We start from the raw sequence: 26,966 nt of genomic DNA on the forward strand, positions 1-26,966 counted from the left end.
CCTTCTGCCCACACTGCCATTTAACACACCATTTCCTTACCAATTTCCATCGCAGTATCTTAATCCACTCATCGGCTTCTATGCCAGTCTTTGCACACAGGTAATATGTCCTTAGTGGGAATACTAAACTGTAAAGACAACATAATCTTAATCCATTTGAATAATCAGTATTTCCTCCCATAGCCTTGCTTCTTCCCACATTGGCACTGACCAATTTTTGTTCAGACTTCAGCTGTTGGAGTGATGCTGCATTTGTGTGGCTAATGTCTCAGGTCCTGCCTACAGTCCGGTTTAAGCTGTTTAGCCAGAACTATTTTTTAATTCAGCTCTTGATAGTGAGAGTCTTGTGCCCAGCCAGTATAGACAAATGAATAGTGTTTTGCAGAATTGTGCTGGGGTTGGCTTTAGCGCACACCACAAAAATAACCACGTTTAAATTCACTGGTAGTGGTCTCTCCTCACTATGAGTTATACCTACTTACCCTGGGGCTGAATTCAGTTTTCTGAGTGGAAGTGGGAATCAGTAATGAATGAACTCCAGAGTCCAAGCAAGAGTTCTATCTCCAGCATTAACTTTTACAGAGCTATATGGAACTGATCAAGAGAGCTGGTTGAGCTACATGGATAAAATAAAGAGTGCGAGAGACTCTATAATGCTCACCCATTATCATCAGGTGTCTGTCAGGAGTGACTGGCAATAACAAATCAAGGTTTCTTGAGTATATTAGGGCTTTCAGAAAAGCTTGGCAAAAGAATTAAGAGTTCATTTGGACTGCAACTTACCAGAAACAGTTGACTCGTTCCTGTGAGTAATCAAATTGCACTGCTGAGCATTCTGTTAAGTCTAATGCCCGGATTGGCTCTGTGGACTTGAAAATAACATTTTTAAAATGAGAGTGTATGAAACTGGAAGAAAGACAGTAGCTGACCTCACTCCCAAGGCTTCGCTTTCTTTCCATGCGCTAACAGTGACAAGGGGCCAGATTCTGCTCTCAGTTATGTTGGAGTAGTAAATGCAAAGTAACTACATTGATACCAGTGGAGTCTATCCAAATTTACAGCGATATATCTAAAAGCAGAATTTGGCTGAATAAAAAAAGCAGGAAAGTATCTTTAAATTTAGAGTTGGGCTGATGACAGCACGGTACTGCTAGCTGGAACATAACAGATTAAGGGCAGATTTACAAGGATATGATATAGCTGATGAATGACTCTGCTACCAAAATAGTGAGGCTTTTCATATGGCTTTCCACTAAAGTGGGACTTCTGGTGAAGAGGGTGTGTTGGTGGCTATATATCCCATGATGGCAGGAAAAAGGTTATCCAAGCTGTTACATCTGGGGCAAAGTAATGTAAAACAGAGCAACAGAGTGTAAATGCTTGGGAAAGAATGCCAAAAGGGGAAAAAAGGCATTGTGTAACTCAGAATAATGGGGTGAAACTGAGGAAAGGAAAATAAACCCTGAATATCAAGAAAAATATCCCAATAATAATTCAGTTTGGTTGTGGAACAGCATCCTCCCATGGAAGTTCCACTGTGGTGTTCAGTGATCACTCAGTGATTAAGGGCTTGTAAAAGATCTGCTTTAGTCTGTGTCCGGTTCCAACTGGCTGTGCATAAGAACAAGAACTTCACAGCCTGCTGCCCAGACTTTTTCTCTCTCTCTCTCAGAAACTCAGCCCTTGAAGGCACAGTCCTCAATATCACAGATCGCTTCTGTCATTTAAATTAGATTGAATAAAGCAATTGAAAATATACTCTAAAGAACAGCTTTGTATTGAGTTATGACCAAGATATTAAATACCTATTAGGTTATAATATTTATAATTATTCTCTAAAGTCAATGACAAAACTACTGTTGACTTCACAGGGAGCAGGATCAACCTGTCATCACCTGGCATGTGATGGCTAAAAATATGCATGAATTCCACAAGTGGAACCATGGCATCTGGGAAAAACATGAGGTCAGGAGAGCACGGCACTGCAGGGATTTAAATACTGGAACTGATGTCTACTGGACTCAGCCTGAGAAATGCGAGGGCACCTACAGCTCCCATTGAATTCCAAAGGATTTGAATGCTCTTGGGATCAGGCCCTATCTGAGAACTGATCATTTTAAACCAGGTCAAATTACAATTTGCTACTCACCATCTGGTCTTTGAAATATTTAAGTTCATTCCTATGCAATGTAAACCACCTCATTTTCCAATTCTGAGAAATCAAGAAAGAAAGCAAATGGTTTGAGAATTTTAAAACAAAGTAAAAAAAATACAGCAGTCAAAATCAAACAATCTTTTCCTTGAAACCATTTTGTTTCTTATAGATGAGAAGTTCTGTGTATAATCAGAAGAACACTTTCCTTTAACAGGAAGTGTCCTATGCTAAACTAGACTGGCATCCAAAAAAATAATATAGAGAATTATATAAAATAAAATAGGAATTAGATGCATTAAAATGAAGACCTTACCATGAAAGGCCTAAGACTGGTTATAAGATTAATCACTACCATACACTTTCTGCCTCAGGATCACAAAGTTCTTTACAAAGAAGAATAAGTTTTATCACCATTGTACAGATGGGAAAATTGAGGTTCAGAGAGATTAGATGACTTACCCCTGGCCTGAAAAGGCATAGTATCTGCCTCTCAGATCAAAGTTCCTAGGGAAGCCGAGACCTTAAGACTTCCAAGTCACAGGTTGCGTTGTACTGATAGACGTTAGGGTCAGATTGGTATATTAAGGGACCTGCTATTTTGAGGTTCTCTGAACAGCCTCAAGGATGGAAGCTGAGGGCACTCAGCACCTTGCATGAATAGAACTGAAGTCACAAGATACAGAGGATCAGCCTGACAGAGAGCTTTTAAAAAATCAATGAAACAAATGTGTATATATTACAGCATTTAATGTCAAACCAATTAAATGGATCTTTGTGCAACTGACTGATAGAAAGAGATCAAAGACATAAGAACAGCCATACTGGGTCAGACCAATAGTCCATCTACCTCAGTATCCTGTCTCTGACAATGGCCTGTGCCAGATGCTTCAACAGGAGTGATCAGAACAGGGCAATTTATCAAATGATCCATTCCTCATCATCCAACCCAAGCTTCTAGCAGTCAGAGGCTTAGGGACACCCAGAGGATGGGGTTGCATCTCTGACCATCTTGGCTAGGGACCTATCCTCCATGAACTTATCTAATTCTTTTTTCAACCCAGTTATACTTTTGGCCTTCACAACACCCCCTGGCAATGAGTTCCAAAGGTTGATGGTTCATTGTGTGAAGAAGTACTTCCTTATGTTTGTTTTAAACCGTGGCCAGGGCCGGCTCTATGTTTTTTGCCGTCCCAAGTATGGCAGGCAGGCAGCCTTCAGCGGCATTTCTGTGGGAGGTCCACCAGTCACATAGATTTGGCAGCCAGTCCCACACCTTTGGCATACCCACCGCTGAATTGCTGCCAAAGCCACAGGACCGGTAGACCTCCTGCAGAAACGCCACCAAAGGCTGCCTGCTGCCTGACTGCCACCTTCACAGCCACCGGCACGCCACCCCCTGTGGCTTGCCACCCCACGCACACACTTGCTGAACTGGTGCCTGGAGCTGCCCCTGACCATGGCCTATTAATTTCACTGTGTTACCCCTGGTTTCTGTGTTATGTGAAGGTAGATAACACATCCTATTCATTGTCTCCACACCATTCCTGATTTTACTGACCAATATCATACCCCACCCCCTCCAGTCATCTCTTTTCCAAACTGAACAATCCCAATCTTTTTAATCTCTCCTCATATGGAAACTGTTCCATATCTCTTATCATTTTTGTTGCCCTTCACGGTACCTTTTCCAGTTCAAACATATCTTTTTTTGAGCTGGTATGTCCAGAACTGCATGCAGTGTTCAAGGTCTGGGCTTACCATGGCTTTATATAGTGGCATTATGATATTTTCGGTCTTTTTATCTCTTTCTTTCCTAATAGTTCCTAACATTCTATTAGCTTTTTTGACTGCCACTGAACACTGAGCAGATGTTTTCAGAAAACTATCCACAATGAAGCCAACATCTCTATCTTGAGTAATAGCTAATTTAGACTTCATCATTTTGTATGTATAGTAGGGATTATGTTTTCCAATGTGCATTACTTTGCGCTTACCAACACTGAATTTCATCTGCCATTTTCTTGCCCACTCATCCAGTTTTGTGAGATCCCTTTGTAGCTCTTCAGAGTCTGCTTAACTATCCTGAGTAATTTTGTATCATCTGCAAACTTTCCCACCTCACTATCTACCCTCTTTTTCCAGATCATTTATGAATATGTTGAACAGTACTGGTCCCAGTACAGATCCTTGATGGATCCTGCTCTTTACTTCTCTCCACTGTGAAAACCATTTATTTCTAGCCTTCTTTTAACCTGTTTGTAGCAGGGTGATGACCCACTCCAGCCCTGACAGGGTTAGAACCAGCTCTGTGAGAGGGCCGGCAGGCCGGGAGAACAGACCAGGCTGAGTGGGGAAACAGTCGCAGCTGTGGCCACGCCCCAAACGGACTCAGCTGGCCCTATAAAGGGACTGCTAGGCTGAAGCAGTTTCATTCTCTCTCTACCTTTAGAGGGAGAATGACCTGGCTGCTAGGGAGCGTACCTAAATACCTAAGGTGGAGCAGGGCTAGGGGAAGGCAAGAGAAGCTGGGCAACTCTGGCCTGGAAACCCCCCAGGCTGCAGGCCTAGGGTAAGGCTAACTGGGTACTGGAGTTGAAAAGAGGCAGCCCACGGATAGGCAGAGGCAGCAGGTCCAAACCCCCTTGCCTGTGATGAGTGGCTGATACACTGCAGTCTGCCCCAGGGAACGAGGGCTAAGTGATGACTGGCAGCAGCCAAGACTGAGGCAAGGTGTGGATAGTGGGTGGGGGGTTCCCCAGGGAGGGGAGACCCAGATTGGTGGGGTACTGCCAGGAGGCAGCACCCCAGTTAAAGGGGCACCGAGGGCCAGAGGACAGGTGGATCACTGGCCTGCAGAGGTGCTCCAGAGCTGGAATGAGCTAATTCCCGGAAGTCACCAGCAGGAGGTGCCGCAGGGGTGAGTCCATTCCTCTACACTGTTACTGAGCCATGAGAGGACCTTCCCTCTTATCCCATGACTACTTAGTTTGCTTAAAAGCCTTTGGTGAGGGACCTTGTCAAAGGTTTTCTGAAAGTCCAAGTACACTGTATCCATTGGATCACACTTGTCCACATGTTTGTTGACCTCCCTCAAAGAAATCTAATAGATTGGTGAGGCATGATTTCCCTTTACAAAAGCCAGGCTGACTCTTCCCCAACATATCACATTCATCTATGTGTTGCTAATTCTGTTCTTTACTATTGTTTCAACCAATTTGCCTGGTACTGAAGTAAGGCTTACTGGCCTGTAACTGCCAAGATGGTTTCTGGAGTCTTTTTAAAAAAATTGTTGTCACATTAGTTATCCGCCAATCATCAGGTACAGAGGCTGAGTTAAGCAATACATACCACTGTTAGTAGTTCTGCAATTTCATACACGAGTTCCTTCAGAACTCTTGGGTGAATACCACCTGGTTCTGGAGACTTATTACTGTTTAATTTATCAATTTGTTCAAAAAAAAACTCCTCTATTTACACTTCTATCTGGGACAGTTCCTCAGATTTGTCTTGTAAAAAAAAAAAAAAAATGGCTCAAGTGTAGAAATTTCCCACACGTCCTCTTTAGTGAAGACCGATGCAAAGAATTCATTTAGCTTCTCCACAACGGCCTTGTCTTTTTTGAGTGCTCTTTTAGCACCTCAATTGTCCAGTGGCCCCACCAACTGTTTGGCAGGCATCCTGCTCTTGATGTACTTAAAACAAAATTTGCTGTAAATTTTTGTGTCATTTGCTAGCTGCTCTTCATATTCTTTTTGGCTGGCCTAATTATACTTTTACACTTCATTCGTCAGAGTTTTTCTATTTTTCTTGGTAATGATTTATTTCTCATTTCACTGGATATAGCAACTCTGTGGTTTAATATCCTAAGTTAAACCTGGGCTTTTCTCTTCCTCCTCAACTTTCATTTCTTTCTAGAGGCATGGGATGGAAGAGAGGAGTATGAAAGCTCTGAAGTTTTTCTTACCTTTACTATTTTGCCTTGTTTTACCAAGTATCCTTCTTTTGTACCGAGCTGCAAAGAAACAAGGAAAGGGATCAAAATTAAAGGCTCAGCTGTGTTTATATTTTGTTCCTTTTTATTATGAGCAAAACAAAATCAAACTATAGCTCATTCTCCTCCAGATACCTCCCACAACCACTCATTTTATACTTATCCTCGTGCAGCTTCTGTACTGTCCCCACGGTGTGGACCAAATTCCCCCCAAAGTCATTCCATTGACTTCAAAGGAGTGGTACCCTCTTACCTAGGCTAGAATCACAGAGTTCTCCAAGTATGTAATGAGCCAAATTCAGTAAAATGTACACAGCAATTAAGTCATTTTACTCCATTTACCTAGATGCCACTTGTCATAATACTTAAGTACTGTAATAGATCTTACCAGCCAATGGGGTTATCCATTTAAACTGTTCTGTAAACACTTAAAAAAAACAAAAAACGAAGAACTGGGACATATTTTAATTTGCTTTGCTTTAAGTACTGCCTATACGTGACAAAAGCCCTTCCAACTAAAGATTAGCAGAGAACAAACAGAACATTATGTAACAAAAAAGCACGTGCCAGGGAATTTTTGGTCCAGTTAGGCAAAAAAAACTTGTTTGACTACAGTTGGAATGTTGGATGTACAATTTTGGCCTTGATTTTTAAAAATGATTAAAGATTTGGATGCTTAAACTTCTTGGGTGCGCCCCTTGAAACTTCAGGAAAGGCCTGACTTTTCATCATCTTCACCAGACACATCTGGAAATCACTGAATCATAGACGTCCAGAACTGGGAGAGACCTCAGTAGGTCATCTACTCCAGTCCCCTGCACTCAAGGCAGGACTAAGTAATAACTAGACCATTCCTGACAGGTATTTGTCTAACCTGTTCTTAAAAATCTCCAATTACAGAGATTCCACAACCTCCCTAGGCAATTTATTCCAGTGCTTAATTACCCTGACAGTTAGGAAGTCCAACCTAAACCTCCCTTGCTGCAATTTAAGCCCATTGCTTCTTGTCCTATCCTCAGAGGTTGACAAGAACAATTTTTCATCCTCCTCCTTGTAACAACCTTTTATGTAATAAAAATTGTTATCATGTCCCCTCTATCTTCTCTTTTCCAGTCTAAACAAACCCATTTTTTTCAATGTCATCATAGATCATGTTTTCTAGTCCTTTAATCATTTTTGTTACTCTCCTCTAGACTCTTTCCAACTTGTCCACATCTTTTCCCAAAACGTGGTGCCCAGAACTGGAAACAATATTCCAGTTGAGGCAGTATCAGCGTGGAATAGCATGGAAGAATTATTTTACGTGTCTTGCTTACAACATTTCTGCTGATACATCCCAGAATGATATTTGCTTTTTTTTGCAACAGTGTTACACTGTTGACTCATATTTACCTTGTGATCCACTATGACCGCCAGATCCCTTTCTTCAGTGCTCCTTCCTTGGAGTCATTTCCCATTCTGTATGTGTGCAACTGATTGTTCCTGCCTAAGTGGAGTACTTTGCATTTGTCCTTATTGAATTTCATCCTGTTTACTTCAGACCATTTCTCCAGTTTGTTCTGATCATTTTGAATTTTAATCCTATCCTCCAAACCACTTGCAAACCCTCCCAGCTTGGTATCGCCCGCAGACTTTATAAGTGTATTCTCTATCTATGCCATTATCTGAATCATTTATGAAGATACTGAACAGAACTGGACCCTAGGACCCATACCTGCAGGACCCCACCCAATACGCTTTTCTCAGTTAAGTGTGAACCATTGATAACTCCTCTGGCCACGTCTATATTTACAGCACTGTAGCAGCACAGCTATACTGATACAGCTGTGCCACTGCACCACATCTGGTGAACACTCTATGCTGATGGGGGAGAGCTCGCCCGTCAGTATAATAAAACACCTCCATGAAGTTATGTCACCGGGAAAAGCTCTCCCACTGACGTAGCTCTGTGCTCATGAGCACTTATGTCGGTGTAATTTATGTCACTCGAGGTGGTTTTTTCACATCACTGAGTGACATAAGTTTACAACCTATGTTGGCATATGTAGACATAGCTTCCCTGGGAATGGTTTTCCAACCAGTTATCCACCCACCTTACAGTAGCTCCATATAGGCTACATTTTCCAAGTTTGTTTATGAGAGGGTTATGCGAGACAATGTCAAAAGATTTAGTGAAGTCAAGATATACCACATGTACCACTTCTCCTATCCACAAGGCTTGTTGTTCTGTCAAAGAAAGCTATTAGGTTGGTTTGACATGATTTGTTATTGACAAATCCATGCTGACTGTTACTTATCACCTTATTATTTTCTAGATGTTTGCAAATTGATTGCCTGATTATTTGCTCCTTTTGTCTTTCTGATACTGAAGTTAAACTGGTCTGTAATTCCCTGGATTATCCTTATTCCCCTTTTTATAGATGGGTGCTATATTTGCCCTCTTCCAGTTCTCTGGAATTTCTCTCATTTTCCATGAGTTTTCAAAGGTAATCGCTAATGGCTCAGATATCTCCTCAGTCAGCTCCTTGAGTATTCTAGGATTAATCATTCATTAATCATTAAATATTCTGGGTGTGATTTTTTTTTTGTAAAAACTAACTAGTTTCAAAACTTTTTAAAGTTAATATTCCAAAGGGATAGCGGTAGAGGTCTTTGGTTCTTCAATAATCAAAAATAATTTTAGTTCATATGGAAAGATTTGCATATGACAGCTCCCAAGATTTTCTAATGCTCAGCATTGCTGATCTCCTGAGGAGAATGGTGGAAAGGTTCTTACTCATCACATGACTGTACTGGTAGGATTATTTTCTTGGCTATAACCATTTTAAAAGGGTAGCTCATCAGTGCATGCTCCAGGGCTCTCTTGGCTAGCTGTTACACCCAGACCCTTAATAACAGAAAAGTAACTTACTGAAGGCGCATTCGGGACAAGATCATTTTCAGTTTTTCCTGTCTGCATTGCAGTGTGAACCCGGACAGACTCATAAATAGAAGGTTCTTCCACTTCCCGGGGATACGGATGTTTCAGTACAATTAGAGTGCCTGAATAAAACAGAGTACTAGTGAGTGACCTGGCAAAGTGGGTAATACAAAATGATTGTCCCAGCTGTCTGTGTGTGTGATTTTAAGATATATTTCCCTTTTAAATCTAAGAATGCACAGGAGTCATAAACAATATCCCATGGAGTTCTGGAGCACTCCTGTGTTCTCAGGTTCCTAAGACAAGAGTAGGATTTTGGCCACACACAGGTCAGAGACAATTAGATGTTATGTCATAAATGACAAATTATTGATGAAATAAGGCAAATCATTTTCAAAGTGCACTGCCTAAATAACTGAACTGTACATCAGGTTTTCCACAGGGGACAAGAATCTTTCCCCACAAACTGCAGAGTGGCTATGGGCAGTGGCTAATGGATCAGGTAGTGGCAGTTCCACCTGATTAGAGTGGACCCTTCACCCTTGACTCTACCCTGCCCTGCTCCCAAGAAGCCTTGGCCCTCTGTTTCACTGTGCATGTGGAGTCAGGACTTCCTGTATGGGTTACCCAAATCCTGCCCCTCTGCTGCGTCTGAAAATTTCTGCTCTCCTGTGCATGCCCAACTGCACCTCTTCTCTTCTATTCCTTCAAGCAGGTGCTACAGTTATGTCTACACTATAGAGCTGATGCCAGCATAGCTATGTTGATACAGCCATACCAACATATAGCTGCAGCACCAACAGAAGGAGGAGTTTTGCTGGTTTAAAAACACCTCTTCCCCAAATTACATAAGCTAAGAAGCCCTTTTTTCTTGGCATAGCTGAGCCTACACGGGTTTTGTCAGTACAGCTATTACGGTAAGTGGTGGTGGTTTGTTTTTTTTTCCACACCCCAAACTGACATAGCTATATGTTTTAAGTGCAGACCAGGCCTGACTTTTTGGATCTGCCTTCACATAAACCTCCTCCCTAATGTGACATGAGTGGAAAAACCAAGGCGGCAGTGCCACAGAACTTTCACACCTGCATGAGGCAAGAGAAATATGTTTTCTTTGTTCCCCTGACAGCTGTAGTATGAATCTCCTTTTGCTCAGGGAATCATCAGTTATTATTAGGATACTGGGCTTAGACACACAACATATGGTTTTCGTGATTATCAAGCACCTAATCTGTGTTTCTTGCCTCACATAAATCTCTGCCATGGATAAACATCATTCTCATTAGAACTACATATCTATGCCCAGTATCCTTGTGTTTTCATAGTTGTATATAAATACATTGTGCCTTTTTTAAGCATCCAAACACAGAGTAGTGGATATAATGATGCAAAGTTTTAAGTCTAGTGCAAAGATGGAGAGATGTTCACTTCAGTCTTTTATGCACAATGAAGAGAGGGGCCAGAATGGTCCAGTACATGGCGCCCACGATCAGGCACCAGGAGACTGTAATTATCTGCGTGGCTGTGCCACAGACCATGTGACATTGGTCAAATCACTTCATCTCCCTAGGCTTTCATTTTCCCATCTGCAATAATAAAGCTGGGAATAATAAATCTGACTCACCTTTGATAATTAATCTATGGATGAAAATTGCTTTCTACTGTAAATGCTTCATGTTTGCTATTAGAGAAGATTTACAAATTCTATTTTTATAGAACTTCAGTAAATACAATCTTGGCTGTAGAATGCATGAGGTAGTACCTAAAAGACAGCGTGTTTTTGTTAAACACTCATTTTCTATTTGTGAAAGAGAAACAAACTACATGAAAACGACCTTTTGAGGCCTTCCCTCCATTTAGCATGTTAAAATATCTGTTGTTTAATTTCCATGATTGAAACTTGACTAGTTATGTCCTCTTGAGCTTGTGATCATCGGTTCTCACAAGCTAAGCAATGTTAAGACTAATAAAGACTTGGATTGGAGATCCACAAGGAAAACCCAGAGTGCTGCAGGAAGAGGTACTGCTGTCAGCTGAACCAGTGACTTGGATAGGGTACTAAGGGACACTGCTGCTACCTAAGGCCCCAATCCTGCAGACACTTATGCACATGCTTAAGGTCTGGGGGGACAAGGGTCACTAAGTGTTTAAGATACTTTCAAGAGATCTCTTTATTCTGTGTCCAGTTCCAGCTGGCTGGGCATAACAACAAGAGCTTCACAGCATCCAGACTATCTAGGAAGCTCAGCCCTTAAAGACACAGTCCCCGATGCCACAAGATCCCATCTACACTAGACAAGGTTTAGTGGTATATCTATATAGGCAAAGCCTCCTAACATAGCTGCATCTTATTCTGGCAACAGAGTACTTTACCATAGGTTGTACCAGTTCCCAAGCAAAACAAGCTATACTAGCAAAAGCCCTTTTTTGCTAGTATAACTGTGTCTATTTTGGTGGCACAAATATTGTGTTAAAACTTAAACCCTGGCCTAACAATACTAAACTGGCAATATTTATAAGAATAGAACTGGCCTAATTTTATGCACTGCAGTTGGCCCTATTTAAATCAATAGGTTTACTTGGTATATAAAGTAAACCACATAATTAAATCTTTGCAGGATCAAGGCTTAAGAGAGCCATCCTAAGAGAGGTACAGTGGCAGCCCTGAGCAGTTGTGATCAGCTGATGGGGTCTGTGTTTGTGGGTGTGATGTTAAAGAAGAGGGGTTTTAAGGCTGTTGTTTTTGCAATATTCTGACTCAGCACAGTCTGCCCACTTGCAAAGTGCTAAAGTAAAACAAAAAAAACAGAAAAACAGTGATGAAACAAAAATAAATCCCTTCCAGCTGGTAAGTATTTGGCTCATGTTTAGTTTTTCTTGGCTTTTTCCTTTCCTTTCCACGCAGAGAAATTCCTTTCTGGGTAATTTTTAAGCCACACTCCAAGCTTCTCACACAGACTCAGCTCACATAACTAATTAAACCCCCTCACCAAGTAGCTGATCTGGTAGTTAATAAGGCTACAGGCATCCCAGTAGAACCTGCCACCTTCCCTCAAAGAAATGAAAAGACTAAGATACAGCAGGGTCCACGACTGATGAATCAAACATGCCTGTATTTGTCTGAGCTTACTCCAGTAGGCTATAGGAACCCCTATATCTAAAGAAGTTGCTGAGCTCAGCCAAAGGGACCAGTAACCTTTGGTAATAAGAGAAGGAGCTTCCATTCTCTTCTTTTACTCTTGAGTAGGTGGCACAACCTCATGCTGCTATGTAAATGTAAGAAAATAATAATACATTTCGAATTTTTATCTATCTATCTCAAAGCACTTCATAAAGGTGAGTAAGCATTATTATCCCCATTGTACAGATAGGGAAACTGAAGCACCATCACACACTGAATCAATATAAAGTCAGGAAGAAAAACTGGGTTCCTTGACTCCCGGTTTTGTAATCTAGTGAGTCACACTACCTTATTAAAACCAGAACATATTATTCTGTTGTTGGTCAGTTTATTCCAGTTAGCACTATGACTTGGTAAAAATGTCGTTAACATTTAACTTGTTTTTTGGGTAGAAGCAACACCTTTTCTGAAACAAGCTATTAATATTCTTGCTCATTATGATACTGCTTGGTAAGAGGATGTTTTATACAAGTGTCATCAAGTATGTTATCCGCATGTCATTCAGACTAACCTTCATGGACCTCTGATTAAACAGCGGAGAGTTTATGTTTGCAGCAAAACACTAGCAAAGGAGATCTCTAAAATTAGATTGGTGCTTCAGATCCAACCTTCCTCACTACCCATATGCATTTTCTGATACTACAAATGCTCACAAGCCTTGTGGAAAAAGGAGATCAAAGAGACAATACAAAATAAACTTTCAAAATGATTAATAATGTATTAAATTGTGCAGATGAGTTATATTTTGCAAGAGAGGATGAGGGAAAAAGAATATTTGAAGTAAATAGCTGACATCTGCTCATAGAAATAGGGAAGCATGTAAATGTGATATGCTTAACCTGAACTATGTGGTGTAGGTCAAGGGTCATAGTCAGTTTAATTCTCCCTAGCTCTATGGAAAATTTCTTTTGCATTTAATAAGGATGGAACTAAGAAGTCTCTATTAGCAATTACTCGAAATAAGCCTATAGAACTGAACAGAGAGTGATATCCTGTGTATTAAGTTCCATAGACAATTTTATACTTACTGCAGAATTGCATACACTAGTTTAAACAGTCTATAAAAATATTATATTCTATGAATTTCTGTAGGATTTTTCCATAAGGAATATTTTATGTAGAGTCATTCATTAAATACATAAGAAATAGAAACGTCCAGTTTAATCCATAGCAAGACATTTTTGCAGTGTGGTTTTAGTTTTTGGGGGGCAGAAGAGGGTGGGGGGGATTAGTATATACTTCTGCTTTCCAATTAATAGGGATAGTGTGAAAACTAACAGAACAGGAACATATCAGTATGTGACTGTATTCTTGGAAATCTAATCTGATTAAAGCCACAATTTGGTTTTCATGTCTGGTTAATGATTCAAAGCTTACACATAGTTTTAAAAAACATTAGCTGAAAACTCATAAAAAAAAAAAACAAATAGAAAAAAAATAACCTTTTTGGCTGTGTTAGTTTGGCAAGAAGACAGAAATATGACAGTATATTGCTTCTACCCGTGTTACTGAAGTGAGCTTTTATAACAGTCAGTTGTCTATTCAAGAAACTGCTTCACAGCAAATACTAGCCTGAGTCACACTTTTGTTTGTTTGTTAATTTTTTTCATTATCTGAAGTAAGGGAAGAAGTACGCACATTGGAACACTGAAGTACAATCAGCATTAACATGTATAGCTATTTGCAATGACTAATAAAGCCATAGACCAAAGTAGGGCTAGTTAGAATTCTAATGCTGAGGCCCCAATTCAGCACAAAAGTACCCCTGCACCCATATGCATCACTTCGCAGGATCTCAGGGTAGGGTTGCCAGGCGTCGATTTCTAGACCCTAGTGGCTCCAGTCAGCACTGCTGACCGAATCGTTAAAAGTCCAGCTGGCAGTGCAGAGGGGGCCTGGGCTAAGGCAGGCTCCCTACCTGCCCTGGCTCTGCATGGCTCCTGGAAGTGGCCACCAGATCTTTCCAGCCCTTAGGTACAGGGGTGGCCAGGGAGGCTCCATACGCTGCCCCCGCCCCAGTGCCAGTTCTGCAGCTCCAATTGGCTGGGAACCATGACCAATGGGAGCTGCAGGGGTGGCGCCTGCAGGTGCAAGGGCAGCCCAAGGAGCTTCCCTGGCCACCCATGCGCCATGGGGCCGCTAAGATCTATCAGCTGCTTACTGGGAGTCATGGTAAGTGCCGCCAGGACCCCAGTTCCTGAACCCCTCCCACACCCAGCCCTCTGCCCCATCCCAGAGTCCCCTCCCACACCCAAACTCCCTCGCAAACCCCTCAGCCCCAGCTTGGAGCCCCCTCATTCACCTCCTCCCACACTCCAAATCCCTTGTCCCCAGCCCAGGGCCCCCTCCTGCATGCCAAACCTCTCATCCCTATCCCCATCCCAGAGCCTGAATCGCCAGCTGGAGTAGTCACCCACCCCCATACCCTAACCCCCTGCCCTAGCCAGGAAACCCTCTTCCTCACCCTGAACACCTCATTTCTGGCCCCACCCAGAGCCCGTACCCCAAACCCTATCTCAGGGCCTTATGCAACTTTTCATCTATAGATCTCCAAGTGCTTTACAAAGCTTGGGTTCCTAGTCTCCTCATCTGACAGGTAGGTAACTGAGGCCCAGAGCACCTAAATGACTTGGCCAAGGCTTCACAGAGATACGGGATAGAGTGGGAGGAGAAATAAACTCTCCTGACTCAGTGCGATGCCCTAATCACTTGAACTACACTAAAAAACACACAGTATTTAAAAGTGAGCACAAAACAATCATTAGTGTTGTAGACAAGTTACTAGAGCTGGTCAAAAAATGAGTGTGATAAAATATTTCATGTTTCCATTCTAAATGAGTTGAAATTTTAACCCATTTTTTATTTAAAAACATATTTTTCACATCTTTTTGCAAAATGTTTGTCTAAAACATCAAAAAAGGTGTTTGTTTTTTTTCATTTAGTGTTTTTTTTTTTTTTTTAATAAATGAAAACATTTTCATTTACTGAAAACCTGAGTTTTGGTAAATGGAAATTTTTGAATTAAAAAAACTTTTTAATGAAAATGTCTGATAATGACAATTGATCACAAAAGTTTACATTTTCAGAAGTCGTCTATTTTTAAATAAACTTTTTGTTGAAAAAATGTTGACCAGCTCCACTACGTTGTTATACCCTCCTTTCCCAGTAACATGGAACTTGAGACCCATGAGCTTGTTGAATTTTTTTCCTGCACCTCTACAACCTTTCAGAACCCCCACTAACTATACCTTTAAATGTAGCAAAATGAAAATTGGAGCCTTTAGAGATTATTTCTATTGCTCTGTTGGTGACAGTATGTGCTTGTGAAGTCCTTTGTTTATAAACCAGCCAGAGAATAAAATAATTCAGGTTCCTGGTTTATTCTGTCATGTGGCTGAGCTGCCAGTTTTACCATATAACATTCCATGCCACTATTTTCCAAAAAAACCCCAAAAACATAGATTATACAATTACTGTCCACTAGTGCTTGAGACAAACTTCTCACTTTATCTACCACTGAGTGAGAGCATGGACTGGGAACCAGAACCAGATTCTGTTCCCAGCTCTGCCACTAATATGTTTTCTGACCTTGGGCCAGATATTTTACCTCTTTTGACCTAATGACATTTACCTTCTTATGGATAACAGCTAAGTATTATAATTCTTTTAAAAGGTTGTGCTTGAACAGACAACTTATTGCTCCTGCTCCATTAAATTAGCCATTACCCCACAGGCAGCTATTACTATTAATCATGTTTATTATAGTAGTGCTCGAGGGGTTTGACATCAGGATGTGAAATCACCACTGGTGCTCTCTCTTCCTGTATATTGCTGCATATAGGAAAGTAAAGTGGAAAGGGAACAAGCTTGTTGGCAAGATACTTTAACACCCATTTCCAGCCTGTAGCTCTGTCTGATTTAGACAGATGAGAGGGGTTTCACAGAGCTAGCAGAATCTCATTAGGGGGCCATAAGCAAACTGCCATACACATCATTCAGCTGTAGGGATCTAGCTTGCAGAGATCATATAGCACCAAATCCTTACTTACTAATGGATGTCACACGTGGAGTGAAGGAAGGAAAAATCATAATTTTCTACATGTCATCTGAAATATTGGAAAGGTTAAACTTGCTGGTATATTTCTGACTTCAGATAAGAATCTTCTCATAGCCCAAAATGGATATTTAGATTGAAACATTTTTATTTTATACTTTAAACCACAACAGTTCTACAAACTAGGACTTTGAAGCATGGTTCATAGTATAGTTGCATTTTGAAAATAAACCTTTTTAACCATGTGGTTGGATTAATACTTATGTCCCAAATATACAGAAATGCTTGAATGCATATTTATTGATGTATATGCCATTGCAGCAATTGCACTTGCAGATAGTCATTTAGGCATCTATCTGATCATTTGCATGTACAAATACCACTACTGCACATACAAATTATTTGCACATGTTTTGCACACACAAATTATTAGCAGTTTTCTGCCTCATAAATGTTCATTAATTCTAGCAATTTCCACTGTGGAGGTAGGTAAGTCTTAACCTTATTTTAGAGATAACAAAACCACAACAAGAAAGACTGGCTCAAGGCCCCAGAAGCAACAGTGCCAAATCTAGGACTAGAACTCAGGAGTGCCTGGCACCTACACCTAACCTGTACTTTTAGCACTAGAATATATACCCCTCTTTCTCTCAGAATTGGTACTAGAAATTTGAACTCAGGGTTTTAGATTTCATTTCTGCAAGTGATCTGCTGGTAGGAAGAGTCTTTCTTTCTTTTTCTCCTTGACCCTATTCAAGCAGCAGCTGTCTGTTGAAATGGTCTGTGCCCCTCTTGTTTTAAATAACACACTGATTAAGCAAATATTTTTTTTAAAAAAATCCCAGTTTCAGGGCAGAGCAAGTCAACAAGCAAGCTGCTCTGCCTCAGCAGAGAAAAGGCAAAGGAGATTACTTGTTAATGGTGAGGTATAGGGCATGTAAGCTGCAGATGAGGTGAGGAAACCATTGTGGATTGCTGGGATGGAAAGTAGTGGAAATAAACTCTTTCATAGCTCTCTCCTTCCTCTACTCTGAGCCCCCTCCCTCCATGTCTCCTCTTCTGAGAAGATGTTTAAATGTTATTTTGGGACAGTCATCAAATTGTAGTTTTTAACCCTGTGTTTCTTAACCTAGTAAAATAAAAACTGGCGGGAGAGGCGTTTAATGGTCCTACTCTTCTCAGCATAGGCACATTCTGAAATGCTTCTTCTGGGCTAGGCTAAGACTGTGTTAGCAGCAAAGACGAGGCAGCAACAGAAACTTCTTATCGTGAGCGATTGTTTTAACCTATCATCTTGTTAGACAAGTGCATAATGAGCATAGGTATTTCACTGGTAAACATCATGTGACCATCCTCTGTTCTCGGCAATCAGTTCTGTTCTCAGTAACACTAGAATAAATCGAAACTAATTCTATTGACTACACTGCTGAGAGCAATTTCTATAGTTCTGTGCCACATCAAACTGCTCTAACCTGTTTCAGGCACCAGCTGACTCTAATAGATATAAAATTCTACCATAGAGCTACCAAAAACAACTACTGTTCCCTCCTTCATCCAGGGTGGATCCAAGCAAAGGCTTCTGCTCAGGGATTGGAGACAAGATCCTGTTACTGGCTCTACCCTGACACCAAAATGGGCTTGTGTCCCAGGCTGGTAAAATCACAACCTGCTTACTTTAGTTTGTGTTTAGATTAAGCAGAAGGCATCCCTAACCTAAACCTCTGGTACGTTTAACATTGGCACGCACAAAATAGTATCTGAAGAGGTACATCTGGGCAGGTTTTGAGTAAAAATGTCTGTCTGGTGTAAATAGTTTTAGTGAATCCACTTCATATCTTCACATGCACACATATGGCACACATTGTTTACCTGTCTCGCTTCCAATTAAAGGCTGGTTTGCAAAATGCATGACTAACTCCTTCAAGCTGGGAAATTCATTAAAGCCAAACTTGAATGAAGACCCCATGTGCTCCACATGGAAATGTTTCACAGAATCTTTTGCCCTAAAAGGAAAAAGAAAATTGTCCAAATATGTAAAGTTTGAAAATTTCAGAAATGTCGCTGGAGGAAAATGTAAACACTTATTGCTTTGTTCTTACACAGCACCAATCACGTTTAGATTTTGGAGCTTTATGAACATTGGGACTGATTTTTTCAAAGATACAGCATGTTCAGCACTCCCATTCACTCCAGCAGGAGTTGTACGTGCATGGCGCCTCTGAAAGCCAGGCCTATTAATTAAGAGTTGCAACACCACTATGAGGGAGGGTAAGTATTATCACTATTTTACAGACAGGGTAATGAAAGCACAGAAAGTTAAGTGACTTGTCCAAGGTCACACTGGGAGTCAATGACCGAGTCAAGACTAGAACCCCACAGTCCTTTCTCCTAGCCTCCTGCTGTATCCATCAGGATACCTGTCCAGTTAGCAGCAATATAGACGCTCCCTGACTTTACGCAAGCATTCCGTTCCGGAACGCCTTGTGTAACTCAAATTTTGCGTAAGTCGGAAACGTATACCCGACAATTATGTGCAAAAAAACCTCCTATTTCTAGCTTACAGAACTTCTACCGTAAGTGCGGATTTGCGTAAATTGGGTTTGTGGAACCCCGGGGGGGGGGGTGTCTGTACTGCTAATTATTAAAATATAATCTCTCCGTTCAGTGTACACATTTTATTATTGGATAACATTTTCAAAATTAGGCACTTTTAAAGATGGCCTGATTTATTTTTTTTTTTTAAGAAGTCTCCCTAACCTCACTGTGAAGTCACTTTATGTTACAGGTGCTCAGTACCTTTTCAAAATCAGGCCTCCTTTAAAAGTGTCTAAAGTGTAAGTGTCTAAATATATATTTAGAGATTAATTTTAGGCATCTGGGTTTGAGAATTTTTGGCCTACTATTTACTATCACCAACAAAGGCTCCAATCAAGATAGGGGGTCCCTTGTGGTAGGCACTGAAATTCACACAGGAATTTTTTCAGTACAATGCCATTCAGGAGAACTTGTTGATATACAAAAAGCTATACAAGTCCTGACATCTTTGCTGGATGTTATTCATCCATAAGGCAGTGAAGCAATTCATATAAGAGGCACTGGAGCAGGCATTTCTTTTCTGCTAAAGTGGATCCTGTTAACAATAGCAGTAAGGTAATCCAGAGAATCTTTGAAAGAAAAGGTTAGGAAAAAACAAGAAACAAAGATAGTGGCAAAAGGGAAGAGGTTATGAACTCCCATTATTTTCTCATCATTTAGTAGCAACTACTTTTCACAGTGGATGCTTACAATCCCTGATATATTATAATGGGTTTTATTAATTATATTTAATTATGTTAAAGAGCCATGTTCTAAGCACAGCTGGCCACTCCAGAGTGTGCATTTATAGGCTTTAGAGCAGCACCCTTGTGGTTGAAAACACCGCCTTCCTTAAGCCTCCCATCACATACTGCAGGCAAGACAGGTGCCAATAGCATACTAGGGTGTATGTTGTCATGGCTTCTTGGTAGAGTGAGGTCATGTTTTATCTCTTCATCTAATTTCACAGGAAATAAAGTGTGGCAATGAGATTAGGATCTATTCATTGCTTAGTTCCTCTTCAAAGTTAGTGAATTTAACTACTCGTTAGCTTCAAACTGCAAATGTCCATCAAAATATCAAGGGATATCTGAGCATAGTTTCATACTAGGGTGACCAGATGTCCCTATTTTATAGGGACAGTCCTGATATTTGGGGCTTTTTCTTCCATAGGCACCTCCCCACCCCCATCCCAATTTTTCACCCTTGCTGTCTGGTCACCCTATTTCATATTGAAGCAAGCCACTAATGATGATTGATAAAGTGTGTGTGTGTGTGTGTGTGTGTTAAATAAAAGACAGAAGGTATTCAAGAGAGTAGATCAGCTATACCAGGGGTTCTCAAACTTGGGGTCGTTACTCCTCAGGGGGTTGTGAGCTGTCAGCCTCCACCCCAAACCCAGCTTTGCCCCCAGCATTTATAATAAAGTTAAATAAACATTAAAAAAGTGTTTTTAATTTATAAGAGGGGTCGCACTCAGAGGCTTGCTGTGTGAAAGGGGTCACCACAACAAAAGTTTGAGAACCACTGAGCTATACACTAAGATATAGAGCTGGCCAAAAAATGTTAGGTATGTTTCATGAAAAATATCTGAACAAAATTAAAACTTTTCATTTTGTAATGAACATTTTTTATTAGTTTCATCAAAAAATCCAGGGAATAATTTAGAATGAAACAAGCATTTTTCATTTTGTTTGAGAATATTCATGGGTTCTTTCAATTAACCAAATTTTTGGTTCAAAATTTAAAAAATTCACTTTTTTCCTCCCTTTTTCCTCTCCCACCCTTTATTTCTGTGGGGAAAAGAGGAGAAGGGGGCAGTATATGGAATGAAATGAAAATTTTTATTTGAATCAAACTTTTTCAATTCATTGTGCTGAAAAATAAATAGTCAAGGGGAATACAGTTTTGCTAAAAATTTTCATTTCCTTTGACAAGCCATTTTTTGTATTAAAAAAGTTATGATTAAAACATTTTGACCAGTTCTACTGAGGTATCTTCTGATCCACAGCATCAAACGATGGAAGCAAACATTTATACTAGACTGTAAAGCATTCTGAGGACTACATTTAATTACACTCATTGACCCTCAGTTTTGGATACTAATTTTTCACAAGAAATCTATTTTCATACATCCAAAGTGTCATCTTTGGATGCTGTATATAAGAATTTTAAAAATGCTGAGTAATTAAGAAAATAGGTTATCACTCAAAGACTTACTCTGATTTCATCTTCTAAATAACAGGAGATACATTCCCTCAGAGGGAATTCGTAGATGTTTGTTTTATGCATTTCTTCCTCTCCTTCACAATGCAGTCAGCTACCTCACAACAGTTGGGTAACGAGGAAAGCATTTACTTTGGCTGATATGCACCATTTACCTTCATAATAAGTTGTTATTACATGCATCTCTGAAGGAACTATCACTGGGCATCTAAAAGATCTGGGCAGTCTGAGCTGTCAGTGAAACTTAATATTCTCTGCTCCACTCACCGGTCTTGTGCTGGAGTAACTCCACTGACTTCAATAGAGAGAAACCAGCATAAAAGTGATGTAATGGAGTAAAGAATCAGGGCCAAGGATCCTGACCTGTGATTTTTATTTCAGCTAACAAAGTAACAAACCAGTGACACTGTGTCAATATTCACTGCACAATTTTCAAGGATGAACAAACACTTCCAGCATGAACCTTAGTCTTGCAGATATTATAAACTGACACTAAAGGAGCAATTCTCTTTTTATCAGTTGTTTACAAATATTTAATTTATTCTTAAGTTATTGCAAGAAGCAACTCTTTTAAACACATTTTCTGGTTTACTCTATATAACTTTCAGATTGTCATGCAAAACTGGCCTGGGTTTTGTTTGAGAAATTGCCAGTGGCACAGGGTTAGTTCAAACAGTGCTTAATTTTTCCTGCCAGTGTAAAAATATTCAGGTCACTGAGAAATTATACTCTTTAAAAACTAAGAAATAAATGTTTGTTTCTAAGAGTTTTCCTTTTCATGTTTTTTACGCTAGGCACCTGTCATCGATACTTATTGTGTTGCCGTGCTTCCTAGAGGCCCCATTGTACTAGGTGCCGTATAGATGAGGATTTGTGTGTTTGTTTTTAAGGCACTCCCTGACCCACAGAGCTGAGGGTCTGGGAACATGTCTGTACTGAAGATATTTATGCTGATGTCTATACGCTGATGAAAACCACTGGAGTTGATGCTCTGCACCAGTGTGAAACTGGATTTCACAAGTGCAACTGACCTTGGTTTCAAAGTGCAGTATATTACAGTGACCTCAGACAATGCATAAATGGCAAGTTATTAATTTAAAGAGTGTGTCAAATGTTCTTGTCTGCAAGTTATTCATAGCAGTTCATGCAATGTCCTGAATACGTCCCCTTTAAAATCCTGTTGTGCCCTGGTTATTGGGAACTAAAGCTCCGTAAATCAAGACACTGACTCAACTGTCAAGACGTAAACTTTGAGCATGCTTGCACTGTATGGGTTACATCCTCAACTGGTATAAATCATAACTCCAGTGATGTCAGTGGAGCTCCACTGACTTACCTCAACTGAGGATCTGGTTTTTTGAGCAGTCACACATTGCTGACTAAAGTACTGGCCCAGCATACTGTAAAAACCTGGGCAAGGCCCCAGGGGACACTCTTAGGTTTCCCTAAGCTGTGGCCAGGATGCAGTCAGGAGAAGTTATCTCCAGGCTATTAGAGTTAACTGTTGTGTTTACTACCATAAACTTCTCCCCATGGAGTCTTTCTACTCACTTCAGTCTGCCTCCCTTTATTATTATGGCTGCTAATCTAATTGGTTTTACCATTATAGAGGTTTTGAGCGACTGTACAGTGTTTAATTTTAAAGCAGTTTATGAAACGAAGCATCTCTCAGCAAGATGAACTATTATGGACCTCTGAAGTTGGGCAAAAATATTAGGTATTATGATGTTTGTTTCTTCCTGGTATGACATTCAACAGTATTTGACTCTGTCACAGCTTGCTGATCAAAACCTTTTTTTGATTACCAGATCACAGAAACTATTAATGTGATTTTTATAAATTAAAGCGCATTACTATTGCAAATAAACATGGTAGTAAGTGAAGGATGCTTATCATTAGTAGTAACGTAAAGTCATGAAAGTTAATTCAGTTTTTCCCCCATATTGTACCTTACTGAGAGAGAATATAAGTCATTCCTTTCATTACTCTTCCTTAAGAGATAGCTTCCATCACATCCATTGGAAAGAAGAAGAGCCTCTGCTGCATGGCGGGTGAGATTATCATGGTACCACCTAATGAGACATAAAGGTTAAAGCTTCATTCAATTTTGGTTGACATGTAGTGAGTTGTGAAGCAGTAATAACTCCATAGCTGGGCCTGCAACCAGCTCTCTCTTATAATCCTGAATATTCGCACATGCACACTCTCTCTCGCACACACACATTTAGCAGGACAACTCCTTTTGGCCTGGAAGTTTTGAAGAGGAGTCTCTTTTTGGGAAGTTTGAAAGAAACTGGCTCAGTAAAAAATTAACACAATTCTGACTTGGCGGCAGGGGGGAGGAGGGCATGGAAACCAGCTATTTTGTTCAGTTATATCTCAAAAACGGGATGGTTTTAAATATCCAAACTTCTCCTTCAGTTAGATCTTCCAAGGAACTAGTTCAGACTTTATTTGAAAACCCCAAATGTTATGACTATAAAGCCACTTGTTTCCTTCCATTGAATGATGCAGGGGGTAGCAAATTGTGGCATATTGTGGGAAAAAATCCAAGTTCTCTCAACTTAGTCTCCTGATACTACTGCAAACTGGGCCTCCAGACACCATAGTGAACAGCAGCATTGTGGGGGACAGACCCAAAGCAGGGCAGGGTAGGAGCTCGTGAGCACCCTGGTTTCTGCAGCATGCTTCCTTCAAGTCTAGGTTGATTTCTGATTGGAAATTCACCCATGAGTTACTGCTGTTTTCACCAATAATTACAGTCTCTCCAGGACTGTGAACTTCCACCTTCAGAAAGGGGGATTGTAGTGATGTGTCACTTTAAGCCACTGTACCGTAACTGAACCATTCCAATGTTTCTTGTGCAACACTGTCCTTAAGCTTAACTACCTCTTCACCTCTCTGATGTGTACCCCTTGATCTATCTATAAAAAGCAATCATACCTCCTCTCAGCCTTCTCTTTGCTAGGCTACACAAGCCACGTCTACTCTCATAAAAGCAATGCTTGTACTCTAAAGGCATCAATAAGTATTCAGGACTGGACAGTGAAAATACAGGTGGTGAGACGTGCAGCCTGACTGGATTTATTTATATTAACATGAGGTTAAGGCTGGATACACAAATGCAATGCAAATAGTATATAAAGTCACAAGCCAATCTGCCACCTGTTCAGCTCCACTGGTGTTCACAACATTGGGAGCCTGATGTGATGAGCTGCTAGAATTTTAAGCACTATGTCATACAATTCTGCTCAGTATCTTGTTCACTTAAAAAGCTCAGTGGCAGCTGCTCTACATTGGGACTCCCAATATCAATCTGGTGGGGCTGAACCAGTGGTAGCAACTACATTTTTCACAACATTTTCCTCCAGGGCCATAGAGGAATAAAGGAAGTGTGGAGCCAGACAACATTTAATGCATTTGATTATGTAAATCACAGTTTTATATTAGATACATTATGAAAAACAGCCTTTCAGCATGGATATTAAGGAGGGAAGATCCTCCAGTGGAAAAGCTAATAATTGTATTCTCCTGGAATAACAGTATTGTGTGCCTCTTGTTCTTTTGACTCAGGTAATGCTGAAGATTATTTAAACTGAAAGGGAACCACAAACGACACTCTATTATATTTTTTCAGTTTGTGCACTTTATGCATTTGACAGCACTTTGTGTTTAGAAACTAAGTGAAAAGACCCTTTCAGATATCAATAGGCAAGCAGAAAAACCCACTTAAAAAAATCAGGTAGACTGTTTCAAAAGTGCTCTCTCAGAAAATGAATTTTAATTTAAAAAAAACAACTCAGGTGGACAATGTCCCTCTAAATACTTATTCACAGCTCATTGGTGGTTGTAGTTTCTACAAAAATCTGAGTTTAGTTTTCTATAATTTTTTCTTCCTTTCATCCTGCAAGAGACATTGATTTAGGTGGAAGATATTTCTTTACCCTTTTCAAGCTCTACTATTTTCTAAAGCTGTATTTCCTGAAACGTTTTTTCTCTGGTATACTTCCTCTTTTGGGCAAATGTTTCATGCAGCACATACTGTTGTAACCAAAAAAATAATGGTGTTAAGAAAAACCCTGTACATTAACATATCATCTCAGCAACAAAGTTCATCCATATCACTAAACAAACTGCAGACAAATAGATCTGTCTTGATTAGAATCTTCAGTGAAGGAAATATAACTTTTTGCAGCAGAGGGAAAGTGAGTGAAATTATTCTGTCATTTAAAAATGTTAAGTAGTCCCTTATAGCCAGGAGTCCGTCCTGCAAACTTCTGAGTGCTATTTGTGGGATGTAGGTTACCTGGCTTAATTTCTAAAGGAAGGTAACATAAAATAGAGTAAATCAGAATAAAAAAGGGCATTGAATAAATGGGAAGATCTCACAGAAATTGTCCTGGTACAACTTAAGGGTAGACTGGATACCAGAAAGGGCACAGACCACACTGGCCAGACTACCAAACCTTGTTAAAGGCCCTGTCCCTATATAAAAAGTCTAAAAATGAGTGGGGGAGGACAGAATACAATATCTGGCAGTCACGTGGTCGACTGGGCCCTGTAAGAAGGAACTGGTCCAGACCACCTGTGCCTTATTAACAGCTTCATATGGCATCTGATAGAGGACAGCTGATCTCTATAAACATAGCGAAACAGAGAGAGGGAGCTGTGACAGGAACTCTAGGTGGCAGTGAGCAGGAGCTTCCTGCAGAAGACTCTTAACCAGTGAGGCGGAGCTGGAAGCACTAAGCAAGACAGAAGCTTGGGATCTGGAAAGAATTTCCAACAGCAGATTCCAGGGGAGAAGAAAAGAACCCCCCAGCCTGGAAGGTCTGGGAGTGGTCTGCGAAAAGCAGGGAATTGTGTTGAACTTTGTAGACTTTGAGTTTTGTTCTGAACTATGATGTTAATAAACCCAGACCCTAAGGAGAGGTGTCGAAGAGAGAGAAGTCTGTTTGTGGAGTTTATTGAGGATCCCTGGTGAGAGGGAATGAAGCAAGGTGCTGCAGAGCCACCCTAGCCACAAGGGGGCCCTTAGGGGGTAGTCAGTCCATATACCCTGGCAAGTGAAACTGTACTCTTGCTAATAAATAAATTACTAGTGCTACTGTGCGTGTCTTAAGAGACGATTGTGATTTAGACGACATGCTAGGAATGAACTGAGTTAGCATTTTGTTTTGACCTAAGGAAATCTGAGAATAGCAGGGCTCTTGTTTTTATTTTTCCTTTCTTTGGTCTGTATGTATATAAGAAAAGTTATTAGGACAAATTCTGCTCTCTGCTACACCAACAATGCATATAGTTTGAATTTAGACCAATGTAACTGAAAGCAGAAGTTGGACCACAGCGTTTCCTGGCATTCATGATACAGCTGTCACTAAACTGACACATGGTAACACTGTGTACCCCTTTTCTCCTCATTCATCACTGCAATTCAGTATTTAAATGGACACTTCCTATGAAGTTTTAATGATCATTTAAGATTGCTGCTTGAAGCCCATTTAAGAAGCAAAGGCCAGTTAGTCTGTATATCTCCTTATTAAAAAAGACTTCACAATTTTAAGCTCTGTGGAAGACAAGATCCCAATGAAACCTAATGCAGATAGAAACTTAACACTACCAAGATTGTTTGGATTTAAGATCTGCTCAGAGAACCACCTACACAATATGCAGTAAAACATAATGCACATTTAAAGATCAAAGCATCATCCTTTAAAACACCTGTTAGCCAAAATGGGCTTTGTAACCAAGCCCCAGAATAACTAACAGTCAAAGGTCAGATCTGTGTTGTTCCAATAGCATGGTGATGAGCCCAGTATAAACAAGTAGCCAGTTCTAGAGCTGGAAGAAAGGGCAACATGGATTTTT

The 26,966-nt window shown here is 40.3% G+C and overlaps 1 protein-coding gene across 1 annotated transcript in view; it reads right to left on the reverse strand.

The window, feature by feature from the left end:
- DAPP1 (dual adaptor of phosphotyrosine and 3-phosphoinositides 1) overlaps positions 1–26,966 on the reverse strand; it is a 51,560-nt gene that overhangs the window by 3,503 nt on the left and 21,091 nt on the right. Inside the window, exons 2-8 of the mRNA XM_032763028.2 lie at positions 23,048–23,170; positions 18,168–18,301; positions 9,058–9,188; positions 6,120–6,167; positions 2,150–2,212; positions 784–869; positions 41–128 (exon numbers count right to left, since the gene is read on the reverse strand). Of these exons, the coding sequence (XP_032618919.1) occupies positions 41–128; positions 784–869; positions 2,150–2,212; positions 6,120–6,167; positions 9,058–9,188; positions 18,168–18,301; positions 23,048–23,170 (673 nt within the window). The remainder of the gene's footprint in view (positions 1–40; positions 129–783; positions 870–2,149; positions 2,213–6,119; positions 6,168–9,057; positions 9,189–18,167; positions 18,302–23,047; positions 23,171–26,966) is intronic.

Source organism: Chelonoidis abingdonii, chromosome 5 (assembly GCF_003597395.2).
Source record: "Chelonoidis abingdonii isolate Lonesome George chromosome 5, CheloAbing_2.0, whole genome shotgun sequence".
NCBI classification, from domain to species: domain Eukaryota; kingdom Metazoa; phylum Chordata; order Testudines; family Testudinidae; genus Chelonoidis; species Chelonoidis abingdonii.